The sequence below is a fragment of the Grampus griseus genome (genome assembly GCF_964374135.1).
Source record: "Grampus griseus genome assembly, chromosome: 11".
Taxonomy (NCBI): domain Eukaryota; kingdom Metazoa; phylum Chordata; class Mammalia; order Artiodactyla; family Delphinidae; genus Grampus; species Grampus griseus.
Window position 1 is genome coordinate 9,140,568 of NC_139005.1, and position 17,407 is coordinate 9,157,974.

At 41.2% G+C, this 17,407-nt stretch overlaps 1 protein-coding gene across 1 annotated transcript in view; it reads right to left on the reverse strand.

Annotated features, from left to right (window-relative positions):
• The window catches only part of LRP6 (LDL receptor related protein 6), a 178,247-nt gene extending 164,275 nt beyond the window's left edge, over positions 1–13,972 (reverse strand). The window contains exon 1 of the mRNA XM_082665597.1: positions 13,651–13,972. Coding sequence (XP_082521723.1) covers positions 13,651–13,705 — 55 coding nt within the window. The 5' untranslated portion in view covers positions 13,706–13,972. The remainder of the gene's footprint in view (positions 1–13,650) is intronic.
• Positions 13,973–17,407: the final 3,435 nt, after the last annotated feature.

Sequence of the window (17,407 nt, forward strand, 5' to 3'; positions counted from 1 at the left end):
TTTAAACTTCTCAAAAATCTCTTTATATCCCACCCATCCTCCTCTATTTTGTCCTCAGTCTCAAATGACAAGTTGCCCTGCCTCCTTTCTTAGTCTATACCTATGTTTGCTAAGTGGGAGGGAAGATCTGAAACTAAAAGGCAGATGAAGCATGATCAGAGGAATAATAGTATAGTATGCAGAACATTCTACATAGGTGGGGATATGGTCAACATTTTTGAATGCTGCAGAGAAGAATAAGGACTGAGAAAAGGCCAGTTGGATTTGGTTATAAAGACTTGGAGAAAGCAGTTTCAGTTGTGTGATAGGTGGGAAGTTAGACTAAAGGAGTTAATAACTAATGGGTGGTTATATGAAGTGCATACCAATACTGTAAGGTTTTGTGATTAATATAATTATTCTCTTGGTGGCAGCAAGGTTAGCTTTATTAAAACAAAGCTTTTTGAGAGCAGAGACCTGGCAGGAGCCATTGGAGATTCAGGAAACAGGATAGTGAGATGGCCAACAAGAAGTTATATGTGTAGAACTGAAGCTTAGGCTGGAGATGATGACTTGAAAATTACCTGAATAGAGTTGCTGGTTAACCAGGTGAACTTGGATAATCTTCTCTTCTACACTCTCTTGCTTAGGGAACAACACAGAGTGTAGATGAGAAAATTATCTAAGTTGGCCGTCTCTTCCTGCCATAAAATTAAATTCATCACCTTTTCCCCAAAGAAAACTCTCAAGAGTCAATGGTACCACAATTTTCCTAATCCTACTGGTGTGCCATGGAGCCATCCTTGACACCCACCTTTCTCCCGCCGTCTGCCAATCACTCACTGTCTTGTTGATTCTCCTTTAGCATGTCCTTAAATCTGCCTCTTCTTTTCCATTTTTTAGAACCACTATCCTACTCTAGACCTTCATAACCTCAGGTCTAAACTACCTCAATAGTAAATGATCTCAACACTCTCCCTTCCCTTTTCTACTTCTAATACTTCTACTTTATCCAACTCAAAAAGGTTTCTGATTTCCTGTGCCTAAAATTAAAAAGCCTCAATACCTCAGGCCTCCACCAGGTGCTTTCTACCTATGACTCTAACTTACCTTTTATAGTCTCTGCATCATACAAACTAGTTTTTAACACATCAACTGTGAGCACATCATACTCCACCACCACAGTGTATTCATTTTCCTGCACGCTCCATATTTCTCTAACCTTATCCAGCAAGCAAATCCTTCAAGGCCAGATTCAAACCTTATCTATTCCAAGAATCTTTCCAACTGCCTCAGCTTTTCTTCTTTGCACCCTTACAGTCTTCACCACCTATTTGGTATTAGCATTTTTTTAGGTATATTTCCTTCTTCAACTAGGACCTCTGCCACTTGGGAACAGGAGCCATACCTTTCAAATAATTTGGGGGAAATCCGTAACAGTTCACTGTAGACGGTCACATAGAAAACATTTACTAATATTTAAAAGGAATTTTTTAGAACCTGATCTAAAAGCATACTTGTCATAAACCCTAAAGGATTTTACATTAAGTACTGGCCAAATGCACACAAATGCCCAACTTACACACTGACTTGGCCTGACCAGATTAGTCAGGCTTCTCTGCCCTGAACTCCGGCTAGCCCTAACCTTAAGCAAGCCAATCCAGAACATCCTCTCTCAAGGACTCATCTGAAGTACCAGCTGACCATACACACAAAAACCTCCTGTTAAAACTGCCCTGGTCATGTCATCTGCTAACCTCTACCCACTTGTCCCACTTTCCCACAAATATCCTGCTGGCACTATTCATTTCTACATATAAGAGTAAAGTCCTTTTGGGTTTGATTCTGAGATACCTGCATACCTTGTGGTCATTCTCCTTACTGCAAAAGTCTTTGTGAATAAAGACTCGCCTTACCAAGCAGGAATTTATTTGTATTTGACATCTGTATAGTGAGTGACATGACTTGGATGGGTATTGACCTCACCTATGGACCCATGCCATCGCCACCTCAATAATGACACTTTGTGAGTCATTTAAACTCCTCTCCTGCTCAGAGACTCAGGGATCTTTCCTTGAGTTCAACTCTTTAACCAGTGCTGCAGACATTTTGTCTGTTGCAACATGGCAAGAAGTTACCTTGATATTTTCCAGCAAAGAATTTTTTTCTTTGACTCTGAGTAGACAATCACACCCTAACTCTTGAGGGGGAATATTCCCAGCTCTTCTGTGAGGCCTCTTCTAACTTCCCTAACTCCTATAATGGAGATTACACAAGGGAATTTCCTTGGCTCTTCACAAGGGAATAGCCCTTCCCAGCTCCTTTAAATTCTTATGTCTTCATCATCAAAAAATCTACAAACAATAAATGCTGGAGACGGTGTGGAGAAAAGGGAACCCTCTTGCACTGTTGGTGGGAACGTAAATTGATACAGCCACTATGGAGAACAGTATGGAGGGTCCTTAAAAAACTAAAAATAGAACTACCATACGACCCAGCAATCCCACTACTGGGCATATACCCTGAGAAAACCATAATTCAAAAGGAGTCATGTACCACAATGTTCATTGCAGCTCTATTTACAATAGCCAGGGCATGGAAGCAACCTAAGTGTCCATTGACAGATGAATGGATAAAGAAGATGTGGCACATATATACCATGGAATATTACTCAGTCATAAAAAGAAACAAAATTGAGTTATTTGTAGTGAGGTGGATGGACCTAGAGTCTGTCATACAGAGTGAAGTCAGAAAGAGAAAAACAAATACCGTATGCTAACACATATATATGGAATCTAAGGAAAAAAAGGGTAATGAAGAACCTAGGGGCAAGATGGGAATAAAGACACTGACCTACTAGAGAATGGACTTGAGGACACGGGGAGGGGGAAGGGTAAGCTGGGACAAAGTGAGAGAGTGGCATGAACATATATACACTACCAAACGTAAAATAGGTAGCTAGTGGGAAGCAACCGCATAGCACAGGGAGATCAGCTGGGTGCTTTTGACCACCTAGAGGGGTGGGATAGGGAGGGTGGGAGGCAGACGCAAGAGGGAGGGAATATGAGGATATATGTATAGCTGATATTATACTCTAATAAAGATGTAAAAAAAAAAGAAAAAAAAATTCTTATGCCTTAATTATCTAATCCAACCAGTAACTGTCACTCTATTGAGCGCCCTCCGTCTTCTCCCACTGACCACACGCTTCACCATAACAGCCCTAATTCAGTCCAGTATCTTAAAAAATGGCAAAATTTTACTAAAGACAATTTAGAACTTCAATGTCCTCCTTGGGAAACGGGATCTCCCTAAAACCTCTCCTTTCCCATCACCATCTCTCTTCCTTCCTCCATTTTACCAACCTCAACCTTCCCTTAAATCCTTTATCTATCTTCCTTTAATACCCCAATCTCCTCCACCCCTCTATCCACCCTGTCAGACCTTTCCCTTCTTACTCCAACCCCTCAATTCCCTGTAGTCACTAGCACTTTTTCCCCCCTAGGGATTCACGAGGGGCTCAGGGACCTAAAGTTAAAAATACAAATTGGGGGCTTCCCTGGTGGCGCAGTGGTTGAGAGTCCGCCTGCCGATGCAGGGGACATGGGTTCGTGCCCCGGTCCGGGAAGAACCCACATGCCGCAGAGCGGCTGGGCCCGTGAGCCATGGCCGCTGAGCCTGTGCGTGCGGAGCCTGTGCTCCGCAAAGGGAGAGGCCACAGCAGTGAGAGGCCTGCGTACCGCAAAAAACAAAAACAAAACAAAAAACAAACAAAAAAACTGATTGTGGTGATGGTGGCACAACTCTGTGAATAGACTAAAAACTACTGAACTGTACACGTGACATGGGTGAATTGTATGGTGCGTGAATATCTCAATAAAGTTGTTAAAATAACAACAAAAAGTGCTCACATAAAAAGTATTTCTAAGATTTCCAGAAGTTAAGGAAATTAAAATTCTTAAAAACTAACCCAAATGTTTTAAAAATCCAAGTTAACATACATTTAGGCAAATCTTTGGTATATGAGACCAGTTTAATATTGTTGGTTTAATAAAAACACCTATGTCTTCTGAGTTATGGGCATTAAGTATAACACAAGAATAGGTTTTTATTCTACTTGAATATGTTCTTCCTAAATTTTTACAGGTTTATTGACAGAATAAACTAGCATTACATCTACATTTGTACTTAGTCAAGCTGAATCATTATTCTGACAAACTGTACTTCAAAAGTAATTATATCTTGTAATAAGCCAACTTGTAGTTTCCAAAATCTTTTAGTAACTTAAAACCTTAGACTTATGCTAAGTTAGTCCATGGATATTCATTAAATACCTAGGTCATTTCTAAGTAAGACAGAACACTGAAGCATAAGCATTTCAAGTTTATACAAGTTTTTGCCTCTTATTTTCATGGTACCAAGAAGCCACACATATTTGAGTCTATCAATGAACATATTCATTTTTGTCACATTGAGAGGTTGTACTATCTGGAAGTGCATGGCTATAAGAAGTTGTAAGATGTATATTCATAAACTCTGCCAGTCTACTACAAAACGTTGGTGTATGACAGACATTTCACAACTATCCACCTCATAGTTTTCTCTGTAAAATAGTAGTTACTGTAATTATAAGTTATAACCTTGTATGTAAATGAGACTCTAATAGAAATAATGACAGAAAGGAACAACTCTATATGCAGAATGTGTTTTTAAGGGAAAAAAAAAAAAGGTCCTAAAGTAAAATGACTAAGTGCTCCAGAATGAGAAAGAGGAACATGCAGAACAAACCTGAATGGACAGAGAAAGTTATAACAAGTTGATGATAAAAAGAATTTTATTTGTCACGGTCAAAGCCAGCTAAGACCTGACAGGTTTATTTGTAAGATTTTCAGAAAGTGCTTCAGTATCAAACATTATACTTATAAAATTAAAATTTGGTTTTCTACTAAAATGACAAAATTTTCTTGGGTTCTGATCCGCTGTTAATAAAGAGGTTATAAAAGGTTTTTCTTTGCTTTCTGAGTAATCAATCTCCTCAGAAGCCAAAAATTCGGTGTCTTTTCGGAATTTCCTGCACTTGGTGTTAATTTTATCGTGTGTTATCATTTTAAAAAGTCGTCTCACTTTTGAAAGAGCTAAAGTTCTTTCCTATGTTCACTTTTAAAAAAATATTTTTTCGACACTGGTTAAATAGGTTGCCAGGTATTTTTTCTCACTGATCCATGATCCCATTTAATCGAATGTTCAAACCTCCTGACAACTTTTGACATTCTGCCTTTTCAAATTCAAATACTAAATGATGTCTTTTGCACCTACAACTGTCTTTAAAATTTCCCAAAGGGCCCCTGGAAGTTCACAAAGGATTAATTCTTTCACCCTGTAAGAAGAGAGATACTAAAAATAATTGGCTTATTTGATCAATGCTATGATTTGCATGGGAAGCACTGCCCAATCAGAAGAGAGGCTTACCCTCCCTAGATTAAATCAGTATGGGTAAAATGTTAATATGATTATTTCAAAAACTGGATGAAGTTCCTAGAAATTTATCACCAGCCTCAGTGTTCACAATGTGTTTCCATTTCCTGAGTCCCAGTGGTGCTTTGTCTGATATTAGACAACAGTACAGAGTCATCAATTACAATTTTGATTTTTCTCTTTTATGATTTTTTTTAATGTTACCTTGGTCACAATTTCATTTCTCTAATTTGAATACAGTATATTATTGGTAGGCCAGTGAGTGGTTCTCCACCAGTGATTCACTTAACTTACTTATGGAATTTTATTTTACAGATGTTTAGGACTTATTCCAGACTTAACTAAAAATTTTTACTTGATAATCTTGATATATTCTTGATATGCTCTAACTATACGCTTCATGACACATTATATCTCAGGATTACACTATATCTTTAAGTCTTTTTCTGTACAACAGTTATATTCATTTATACTCATAAATCAGATGTAATAACTACTCTTTTTAAAAATAAGGTTAATCATTATGCTTATAGATATCTTGCCTAAAACTTTTCTGGACTGATTTTATTTTGGTTTGCATGCCATAAAAACAACCAAACTTATTCATCAACTGCATTATTATTTTTTTTTTTTTAGATTTTTAAATTTTATTTATTTATTTTTGGCTGCGTTGGGTCTTCGCTGCTGTGCACGAGCTTTCTCTAGTTGCGGCAAGCGGGGTCTGCTCTTCGTTGTGGTTCGCGGGCTTCTCATCACGGTGGCTTCCCTTGTTGCAGAGCACGGGTTCTAGGCGCACGGGCTTCAGTAGTTGTGGCTCACAGGCTCAGTGGTTGTGGCTCGCAGGCTCTAGAGCGCAGGCTCAGCAGTCGTGGCACACGGGCTTTGTTGCCCCATGGCATGTGGGATCTTCCCGGTACAGGGCTCGAACCCGTGTCCCCTGCATTGGCAGGCAGATTCTTAACCACTGCGCCACCAGGGAAGCCCAACTGCATTATTTTTTATAACAAACTCTCATCAGATCTTTCACTTTTGAAACTACCCGTATAAGTCATCACCACCATTTTAAGTCTTTTGTCATCTACAGAGTGTTTTTTGTTTTACTTCGATGCTTCCCTGAAAGTGCCTGCAAGTGAGCTACAGGCCAAGTGCTTGTCTTCAACAAAAAAAGGATTGTTGAAAGAGGACTATACCGGTAACTCCTGGGCACAAGCTTCTGATGGCATCACTTAAATAACTTTGAGACTATACCAGTGGACTGAGTCAGGATTCCCAAAAAACTAGTGAAGCGGATGGATTCATGAGACTGTTAACTCAAGATCTAGCAGAACAAGAATTAATCACACAGGACTGAATAAACTGATGAAGGATGATTATGGGTTTTAAAATACTGCTGATGCTTTAATGTCCTATTTTCTGGATATAAGGAATTCGTTTCTCTTTTCTCTTAAGCTATCTATAATTCATTGACAATTTCAGCAGGCTATGCTTTTGTAAACAAAAATAAAAACATTTATCTTTTTCTTCCTAATTCATCCATAATTCAAAAACAAAACTCTTATTTAAATGAGTATTCTTATTTTCATGGCAACATAGTTATTTGTATAGGTTCAATAAAAGTCTGTCCTCCCGGTTGGAAACATTATAATGCAACCAAGGCTTTGACTGGATGTCATATTTGAAAGTCATGTTCACTTCATCTAATACCACCAGTTACTTTTAAGGAGCTGTGATTGATTTTATGGAACAATGCTTACAGTTCCCTTGGGAAAACTAGACTGGTACCTGGCTTACAGTTCCCAGACTTACAGGTAAAGTAAGCAAGGTCAATTCCAGGCAGGCCCAGGAACCCTAGGATATTTTGGGGACCTTAGGAATTTATCCAAATCTACAGGTACTGCAAGTGAAACCCAATGGTGAGTACTTGACTTGGCTTCCTGGCCTCAAGAGGCTTCTAAAAGTTCAATCCAAGATTCCTTATAAAAAGTCCCACTGAAGCAGACCTAAAATGCCTACACCTACATAAATAATCAGACCAATCTAATGAGACCAACTTCACAATGACTTTAGCCTACTTTGTTGTGGACTGAATGTCTGTGTCCCCCATAATTCATATGTTGAAACCCTACACTCCCCCTCATGTGAATGTATTAGGAGGTGGGGTCTTTGGGAGGTAATTAGGATTAGATGAGGTCGTAAGGGTAGAGTCCTCATGAACAGGATCAGTACCCTTATAAAAGTCCAGAGAGAGCTTGCTTCCTCTCTCTTCTCTCTGCCCTGTGAGGATACAAAGAGAGGTCAGCAGTCTGCAAACTGGAAGAGGGTCCTCAACAGAATCTGACCATACTGGCACCCTGCCGTTGGGTTACCAGCCTCCAGAACTGCGAGAAATAAATTTCTGTTGTTTATAAGCCATCTAGTCTATAATATTTTTGTTGTAGCAGCCTGAGCTGACTAAAACATATCCCTAAGACTGACAAATTTTCTTTTAAACAACAGCAGGACTGACCAAGTGCTCACAACTACCCTTGCTTATCCACTGACTTGGCTTGACCAAACTTTAGTCGGGCTTTTCTCCTTTCCCACAAGCCCCTAAAGTATGGCTTGCCCTAAATTTAAGCAAGCAGATGCTCTTAGGCTCCCTTAACAGCTCATTCCAAGCCATCAACTGACTGCAGTAAATAAAAAAAACTCCAGTTAAACTATCTTGATCATGCAATCTGCTCACCCTCACCCACTCGGCCCTGCCAGCCCTGCTCACCCTTCTCCATAAAAGAAGAGTCTTTTTGTGTTTTATTTTGAGATGCCTGCAGATCCTACAGAAGAGCATTCTCCCTTTTGCAATAATCCTTTTGAGTAAAGTCTCTCCTTACCTAAATCTGGACTAGTTTTTATTTTATAGTAATATGACAAACCACCTACGTGCAAACTCCAAAATTACAATGTTATTTATTTTCCCTTATCCAAAGTGATTGGTATCATTTTCAAAACCATATTAAGGTCCAGATGAAATCAGATGCATACAGAAAGCACCGCATGTAAAATTACTGTCCAGAGCACAAGTAATCTGGCCTTAGGTCAGTCACGCGTCTTTCTCGTGTCAATTAATAATTTAAATTTTCACTTTTTTTTTTTTTGCCTAAAAATATGATTTCACTTCACATCCCCAAGTTCCTGGCCCTTCCAAGCAAGGTATCACAGAAACAAAAATTAGCAAGTTACATTATAGCTAACAGGATCACAGCATTGAAGTACCTGTAATGTTCACCAAATTGAGCCCAGGTACATTTTAGTATTTTCCAGTCTCACATCTGCATGACTTTTTTGTGAGGACAGTCACTGCCACAAATAACACAAACAGCTTGAGAAACAAAAGCATGTGCTAATAATATCAAATAACAGTTTTCCTTGTATTTATGATGAATTATATTTTAAATGAATAATCTCAAAGGCAAATATCCTATGCTTTAGGTTGCCTAGTCCATGTATCTGACTGAATTTCAAAGTTATTCACATGGAGCAGAGTTCTATTCATTAAGAGGAGGTCCTTTTACAGAAGATATGTAAAAGACTCTCATACAAAGACTGAAATATACAATGCAGGCACTCGGTATAGCATTTACCCATCCTACAGGGAGAAGTCCATCAACTGATTTTAATTATTATAAACAAATACAATAAAATTCTCAATTAGACAATATTTTGATAAAATTATTTTGCCCATAAGTATGGGCAACTTTTAAATAAGTAAATAAGTATTATAATCAATCGAACTATTTATTCTCTAGCTTATTTATAATAATCACCTACCAGTGTTCAAGTTGCAATCCTTTAGAAGGTAAAATAAATTTAGTAGATAGTGGCCATCTTGTTTATATAAAACAAAATAGAAAATATCAAAAGTAAAAGTATTTCATGGAGTTTGTTCCAGTTGCAAAAGAATCAAGTTCAAAAACCACTGGTTTAAAACTACTGTCTAAAACAGTGCCCAGAATATATATGTTTTACTCGTCTTTCCTGTGCATTAACATTTCTTTTAAATTAGCCATCTTGACAATAGTGACCATTTACTCAAAGTCCACAGACTGTGCGCTGTGCTATCCCTTTGCAAACACTTCATCAGTTCTCACAGAAATCTTGGAAGGTATAATACCCGTCTAATAGTAGGAGAAATAGTAGAAGAAACTAAAGCTAAGTAACTTGTCCAAGGCTATATAAAGTGGTGGAAGACGAACCTGATTTGTCAACAAAGCCCATACCTTTCTGCTACAGTGCCCCTCTTTATCATCTTCTCTGAATATCAACTTTCAATAAAATGTCCATGATGAAAATGAATTTTCTCAGAGTATTTACCCATGGCCTAAGCAGAACTATAACCTGTATTACTTGTTTTTCCAATATAGTCAATTTATAAATTCACATAAAATATTTTCCATTTATATACTCCTTCACAGAATCTTCTTTGATATTCAAAAAAGACAAACCTTTCTGATAGTCAAAGCGTATATAACTTATACAGAGAAGCATTTCAGTTCAGCAAATGGAAAAACCTCCAATTAAAGAAAAGAAAAATTCTCTGAAAAACTTAACCATGGGAAATCACTGTTAGGCCTGATGGTAACAAGGAGCTGAAACCCTGAAGTTTCATAACCAGTCAAATTATTTCCTAGTCAGATGAGCAAATCTAAAGCCAAGTAAGTAAGAAGGGATTAAAGTATCAGATTCAACTATATGAAATTATCATCAAATATCAATTCACATGACTCAACCTAACGCTTAAAGGGTTACCTGGTCCAGGTTCTCTCTACGTGTGTTGCTTGGAACAAAGGTTCAGCACAATGTTAAAAGGATTTACAGAAAAATTCATTGTCTACTTTGGGAAACAGTGGATTAAACAAAGTTAAAACTGGTCTCTACCTCAGAACCTCTCAAAGCCCTTAGTGTGTTAATATGAAGTGAGAACCTCCAAAAGGAAGATTCATTATCCTAACGAAGGTGTACAGAGATTAGGTAACTTATCCAAGGTCACACAGCTAGCAAATGACAAACTTAGAATAAGAATCGAATTCTCCTGATTCCCACACCAAAATTCATTCTATCTTCCCAAGACTTCGTTACACCTGATACTAAACAATTTCCCAAGGACCACTCCTATAAAAATGTAAGATGGGAAACACTAGTGGCTTGTGCTGACAGTATTTACCAACACCCACCAAAACAAATAACAACAAAAGGTAAGTAACAAAACATTCTTATAAAACAACAAAGCCTTCTCAAAATAAGCTAGACATAGTATTTACGGATTATACACACTATGGTATTCCAAAACTTATATTCTTATAAAAAATATTTCCTCTAAGAAATCAGAGCTATAATCTTTTCTAACCAGCACCTGGATGGAAGGATGGCAACCTAGGTCGTGAGGTCCATGAGAGCAGGGCCCGTGGCGATTTTGCTCACCAATATACCATCAGAGCCTGATATATAGTAGGTATACCATACTTAAATGCTGAAAGAATGGACAATAAATCCCTGCTCTAACATTAATTAGCTGTAGGATCTTGATCATGCTATAATCTCTCTGAATCTGCGTTTCCCCACTTGCAAATGAAATGGTTAGACCAGAAGGATCAAGATCTCTTCTATCTTTAAGAATCTGTGAATCTCATACGAATTAAATCTCAAATCCCCAGCATTTGAGGATACGTCCACAATCAAAAATTATAACAAAAAATAACATTTGCAAATCACCTGATATTCAGTACTTCATTTAATATACCCAACAAATTTGCAAATTAGCTTGGTATTACTACCCACATTTTACAAGTAAAGAAACTGGGGCCCAGAGAAACTCACTGACTAGACTAGAATCATAAAGTTATTAAGTAGTGAAGCACGGACTTTAAACGCAAGATTTTGGTGTCGAAATTCCCAAATCTTTCCATTACACCTTGTCCTCTGATGATAGGGACAGGGATGCAGCCCAGATAACGACAGCATTTTTCCCTGCCTTTCAGCTACTGATTTAACAGGGCCAGAGGACAAAAGGTCTCCCAAACTCTCCCATCATCCCATCTTCCCAAAGTTAAAAGTTCCAACTCTTCTGTGAAGAAAAATTATCTTAATGCAACAAATTAATCACATTTCTCCCTGGAGTCCAAGGTTATCTAATATTGCCATTTTAACAGAAGATGACATTATCACGGAATGAAAAGAATCTAAATTATGAATAAAAATCTTTCACACTGAAAGACAGTTTTAGTTCAAATATATACTCACAGTTAAGTACACTGAATTCAAAGACCACCTCATACTACATTTAAAATTAAAGCTTCACTTTTGGAAACTCTGCTTGCTAGTGGAAATGAGGCAATTTAAACTATTAACTCTTTTAGGTCTTCTTACACAATATCATACTTCACAATATTACTTCAAGTACAACTTCTCTTAATTCCAATAATGAATAGGCTCAAACGTGGTGTTAAACAAGTGGCATTTACATCATAACCTTCCCTTCCAAGAAACACAATTGGGCAACCAGAAACATCCCGGTTTATGGATTTCAACTTCTCAAAGACTTTAACCCATCAGCTGACTCTCCTATTTGTTAACTTTATTAATCTCCTGTCTTAAAATACATACATATTTTATGGCAAATGTAATTGTTTTGCACAGCTACAGCAAGATCCCCTTTGGACAGGGAGTATATTTATTAGACCTCTCAAGTACATAGCACTGCATTAACTTCTCTGCCATGAAAATGAAATGGGCACTAGCTTTCTGGAGTTTACACGTGGAAATAGTTCAGGATATGCTTACAGTGAGTCGTAATTAAGTAAAAGATACAACAGGCAGACGTAATAATCCTGAAGCGTAACTAAAGAAAAAAAATTCCTCCTCCAAAACAATGCCAATCACTCTCATCTAAAATAAATATATACTCAAAAATGGCATATCTGGCTCATTTATAGCACAAGACTATTAGTTTCTATCGTGTTCTGGAAACCTCAGTAAGTTTGCACACTTAACAAAAGTTTAGCCTGTTAAATTAATAGCTAAAAATCTCCTTAGACCCAAGAGGTGACGTACCTGAAAAAAAACTGACCGTGAACACAAGCGAGAGTTTTAACAAAACCAAAGCTACAAGTCATTGCATCAATCGGCACTTAAATTCCTCTGCTGGTAAATGCCCCATAGCATCAGAGTCATCACCACTTCCCCACTGGTAAGTCTGAGAAGAGCTGTTGAAATCTTGCGGGCCAGTGAAAAACCTCAGTGAACTGTCACAAAATAAAAGTCACAGCGTATGTGACAGCTTTGCAGGCCAATTCAAAAACAAAAACAAAAACCCACAGGACCATCGAATTTACGCGATTCTCGGGGCAAATTATCTAGAATACCCTATGTTATTTACCAAAGTGCCAAGCAGTCCCCAGGAGAGCGCAGCAGATGATAACTTAGGTCCCAGGACAGGCTCCTCTCCACCAAGGATGACTCTCCTACTTGGTGCCAACTGTGCACTTGCATGCTCCGAAAATAGGGGCAAGTCCTGAATGCCAAGAGTTGCAAGGGCAACGTTTCTATTTTATTATGGCCTGAAGCCCGGGCGATTCCCAAGGCTGAACCTCTCGACCTTTAACCTCGGAGTCACTTTCCAACTGTGCTCTCACCCACGATCATTATATCCCCAACGGAAACCAGTTAATAGTTGCAACAAGGCCTGGAAAAATAGTAAGGGAGCTCTCAAAGTTCCCAGGACCGACATGGAAAAGGCGGGGGCTTCGAGGGTGAAAGCCCAACGTGGAAGCATCTTGGGCTCCACCGTTTCGAGAGCCAAAATCCAGACAAAGCCCCTCGTACCCGGTGACTCCAGGCAGAAAGAGACACACCGACCCTCAGTCACTCGGACAGAATGGGGCTCCGGGGGGTCGGGGTGTCACCCGGTCAGGGAGGCCGGACGGAGGCTCCGCTCGGCCCCGACGAGGTGGGCAAAGCGAGGCGGGGGCTGCAGCGTGGCCGGGCGGAGCACGCAGCCCCTTCTCCCGGGCCCCTCTCTCCCTCCTTCCCCACGACCAGGCCTCTCCCGGCTCCTCTTTCCCTGCTTCGCCTCCCTCCCTCCCCTCCCCCCCCGACACCGCAGAACGAGGCCCCCTCCCCCCCAAAGCCCACCAACTTCCCCATTCCCCCGCTTCTCCCCACCTCTCAGGAGCACGCAGAAACTGCAGGCCAGGAGGCTCCTCAGGACGGCCCCCATCTTCCCTTCTCGCGTTCGCTTCTCTCACCGGCGAGGGGCGGCCCGAAGAGGGGGAGGCGAGGAGCCGGGGCGGCCGCCGCAGCGGCAGGTCTGCACGCTCATGCTTCCCAGCTTTCCCGAGAGAGAAGAAAGAAAGGGGCCCGTCAAGGCTCCGCGCGCGCCGCCGCCACCGCTGCCGCCCTCTCTATCGCGCCGCTCCGCCCGGGGCTCGCGCGACGCCAGCGTCTGCTTCCATGCCGCCGCCTCCTCCCCCGGCGCCCCGCTTCCCCCGCGCAGCTCCTCATTCAGCCTCTTCCTCTCACGCAGCGGCGCAGGGATATACCTCCCGCCGCCTGCACGAGGCGCCGCCGAGGTCTCCCTGCGCGCAGGCGAGCCCCCTCCCTCGGCGCCGCCTCCCGGGCACTCCAGAAAAGGAGAGGGGGCCGTGCGCACGGCCTCGGCAGGGAGACCCCAGGAGACCTGCGGGGTGAGCAGAGGCGGGCGGGAGGGGAAAGGCCGCCCGGCGGCGCATTCCAATGGGATTCTTTCCCGGGCCGGCCCCTTCGGCCCTCCCCGCGGAGGGCGTGAAGCGACGTCGAACAACATCGGAGACGGCGTGGTCGGGACTACTTTCTGCGGCTCGGCCCAGCCGCCGCCTGAGCGGGTCTTTGTGCGGCCGCTGCCGGCCGAGCCAGGTGGGGCTCCCGGGCCTTGCCGGCCGCCACCTGGGCTGGGGCGGCGGGGGGCGGCGGGGGGCGGCGGGAGGCGGCGGGGGGCGGCGGGCCGGGGCCGGCGAAGCCGCAGGTCCACGCTCGGGGAGCCTCGCGGGTCCCAACGCGGGTGATGAGCTTAGTCCCAAGGTTGGAAATTGGTTTAAGCATCTATTTTTTTTAAGGCAAATAAAAATTAATGCTGCGTCCACCGACTTTCAACGTAGATATGGTTTGAACACCAGAAGGGTGTTCAAACGCCAACACAAAACGGAGATTTTTTAATTTTTTCTCCTGGTTTCCCAGAACTACAGATTGACCCCTCAATTAAGTCCAACAAGGACTAAAGATTTCTAAACTGGCAGATAAAATTCCAAGATAAATGCGTCAGCACCTAAGACAGCAAAGGGACAATCGGTCAGAACTGTCTTCGGGATTTTACAAACGCGTTTAATGATGAATGTTGGGCATGTTTTGACTATCCGTCTTCAGCTTGAGGAAAGGATTCATCGGAATCTCAGACTCTGATTTTGTTCAGCCTCTGCTGGCTGCTCTCCGTGCACTGGGCATTCAGGAGTAACAACCCACACGCCCCTGGAATCACATGGCAGCTTCAGTGCGGGGTGAAGCGGGAGGTGGGGAGGGAGGAGGGCAAGCCACCAAGAGTTACCGTAAAGGAGCCATTAGGTGCAATCTGCCCAGCTGTCACATGCCCTTACCTGGGGTCAGATGGGTGCGGAGCTGGAGCTACTCCCGCATTGGTACTGGTATCTTAGTAATGTTGGAGTTCACCAAGTGCTGAGCACACATGATCAGATTTGACACTCACAGCTACCCTGGGGTAAGGCAGGTTGTGTCACTTAGTATCCTTAGTGCAGAGAGGAAAATGAGAAGCTGAGGAGTTCAATGACTTACCCAAGGCCACCCAGGTAGAGCATAGCAGGTCGGAACCCAACCCAGGTCTTCCGACTGCAGAGGCTCTGCTCCTTCCGAGAAATGCACACGGAACCAAGGCGATAGGTGTCTGTAAGCAGAAGGGCAGAAAGAGCTAAATCACTTTCTCCTAAACTCACCTGTGAAAGTCTGACCATCACTGATTTAAATTACCTTCTTCCAAGAAACATGTCAGGACTCTGCAAGTTTTGTATTCTGTCCTCCTCAAAACAGGTAACTGAGAACCAGGTTTTCAGCAGTAGCCTAGAGAATATTACCTCGAAGCTGTGAGGCTGTGGAGACAACACGATGTAGTGGGAAGGCATGAGCTTTGGAATAAGACTGGTAGGCTCCAAAACCCTGCCAGTTACTAGATGTGTAACTTTGGGCGTGATATTTAAGTGCACTGCACCTCAGTTTTCTCATCTGTAAAATGGGGATAATACCTCCTTCAGGTTTGTGGTAGGAATTAAATTTTAAAATATATACAAACTTCTCACTATATAATAGGTGCTCAATAAATAACCATTTCCTTTCCCAACTGCTGCAAGGTGAATGGTGTCATAGTAACTTGGAATCCTTCGAAGAGAATGGAAAAGAGGGGAAAAAATTCATGCTCAAAATGTTTATTCCAGGATTATTTCTAGTTGGAGGTAGATAACTGTGAAGCCAATAAAAATTAATCTTCAGGACTCCCCCCACCCCGACTTTCACAGGCCCCTTCCAAAGCCTGGGGAGGGGCCCTAACAATGTGTTCACATGGTTCTATTTGCAAAAATAAGATAATTTTGTATCCTTTTTCTGAAACCATGACTCAAAATTGTGTAAATTTCAAGTTCCACAAAACCTGGATCTGTTTCTATTTATAATAGAAAACTGGGTATAACCTAAGCCGCTTTTAGGCTATCAACCGAAGCAGGGAAATGAGATATGCAATCCTGGAAAAATGATAATTTGGAGGACTATGAAACAGTGTCGGAAATGCTTACAGTTCATTAAGCTTAAAAACATATAAACGTGCATGTACATTTTAATTACAGCTATGTAAAATATAAATATATATATACATGTATAAACAAAAACACACACACACACATATATATATATATATATCGCATATTTGAGAAAAGACCGAAAGTAAATACACTAAAACAGGGATTAGGATGGTGAAATAATATGAGAATATGAGATTTACTTCAGTTTTCTGTCCTTAAATTTCCTTTAATGTATTATATTTTTTGCAATTTCTTTAAAGGTACTTATGTGAAAATCTATAGCTTAAGCTTAAGCTCAGCCAGGAGGCTGTTCTTACTACTTAATAATTTGTTTCACGTGCATTCAAGCGCCTGTTAAAAATACACAGTGCCAGTCCCGGTGTAAAGTGCTGAGTACGCAAAAATGAGATTAGTCATATAATCCCTCCCCTCTAGAAGCTTACAACCTGGTTTGGAAACTCTAATTAATAAAACAAATAAAATGTTAAAATTGCTGTAGTGCATGTTTGTGCCATATCAACAAGGAATTCAAGTACAGAAGCACTTAAGTCTGCCTGAACAATTTAAAGAAGGGAAAATAACCCTACAGCTGAGTCTTGAAATTTAAGTCGGAGTTTGTCAGGCCAACACGAGTGACAAGGAATTCCAGGCAGAAGGGGAGCAGGTGCAAAGGCACTGAATTATTAGAGAGAGAGCTTGGCATGTTGGGGCTTTGAAAGTAGATCCATATATCTGAAGCATAGGGCGCTTTCAGAGAATATCGGGAAATGAGGCAAGACCGTTAAGTAGGTATTGGATAATAAAGAGCTTTTTAAGTCATGCTAAGAAGTTTAGATTTTCACCTCTTGACAATGGACGTTGAAGGATTTTTCTCATGGAGAGAACTGATTTGCATGTTAAATAATTTCTCTGGCAACAGTGTGAATAAGAGAATGGAGGCAAAGCAAAAGTAGGAACACCAGTGAGGAAGTTATTTTTAGTCTGTGAAAGAGATGGTCAGGACAGCAGCACTGGGGATTGAAAAAAGATGGTGGATTTCAGGAATATGAGATAGAAACAGCAGGATGTGGTAACCTAACAGATGT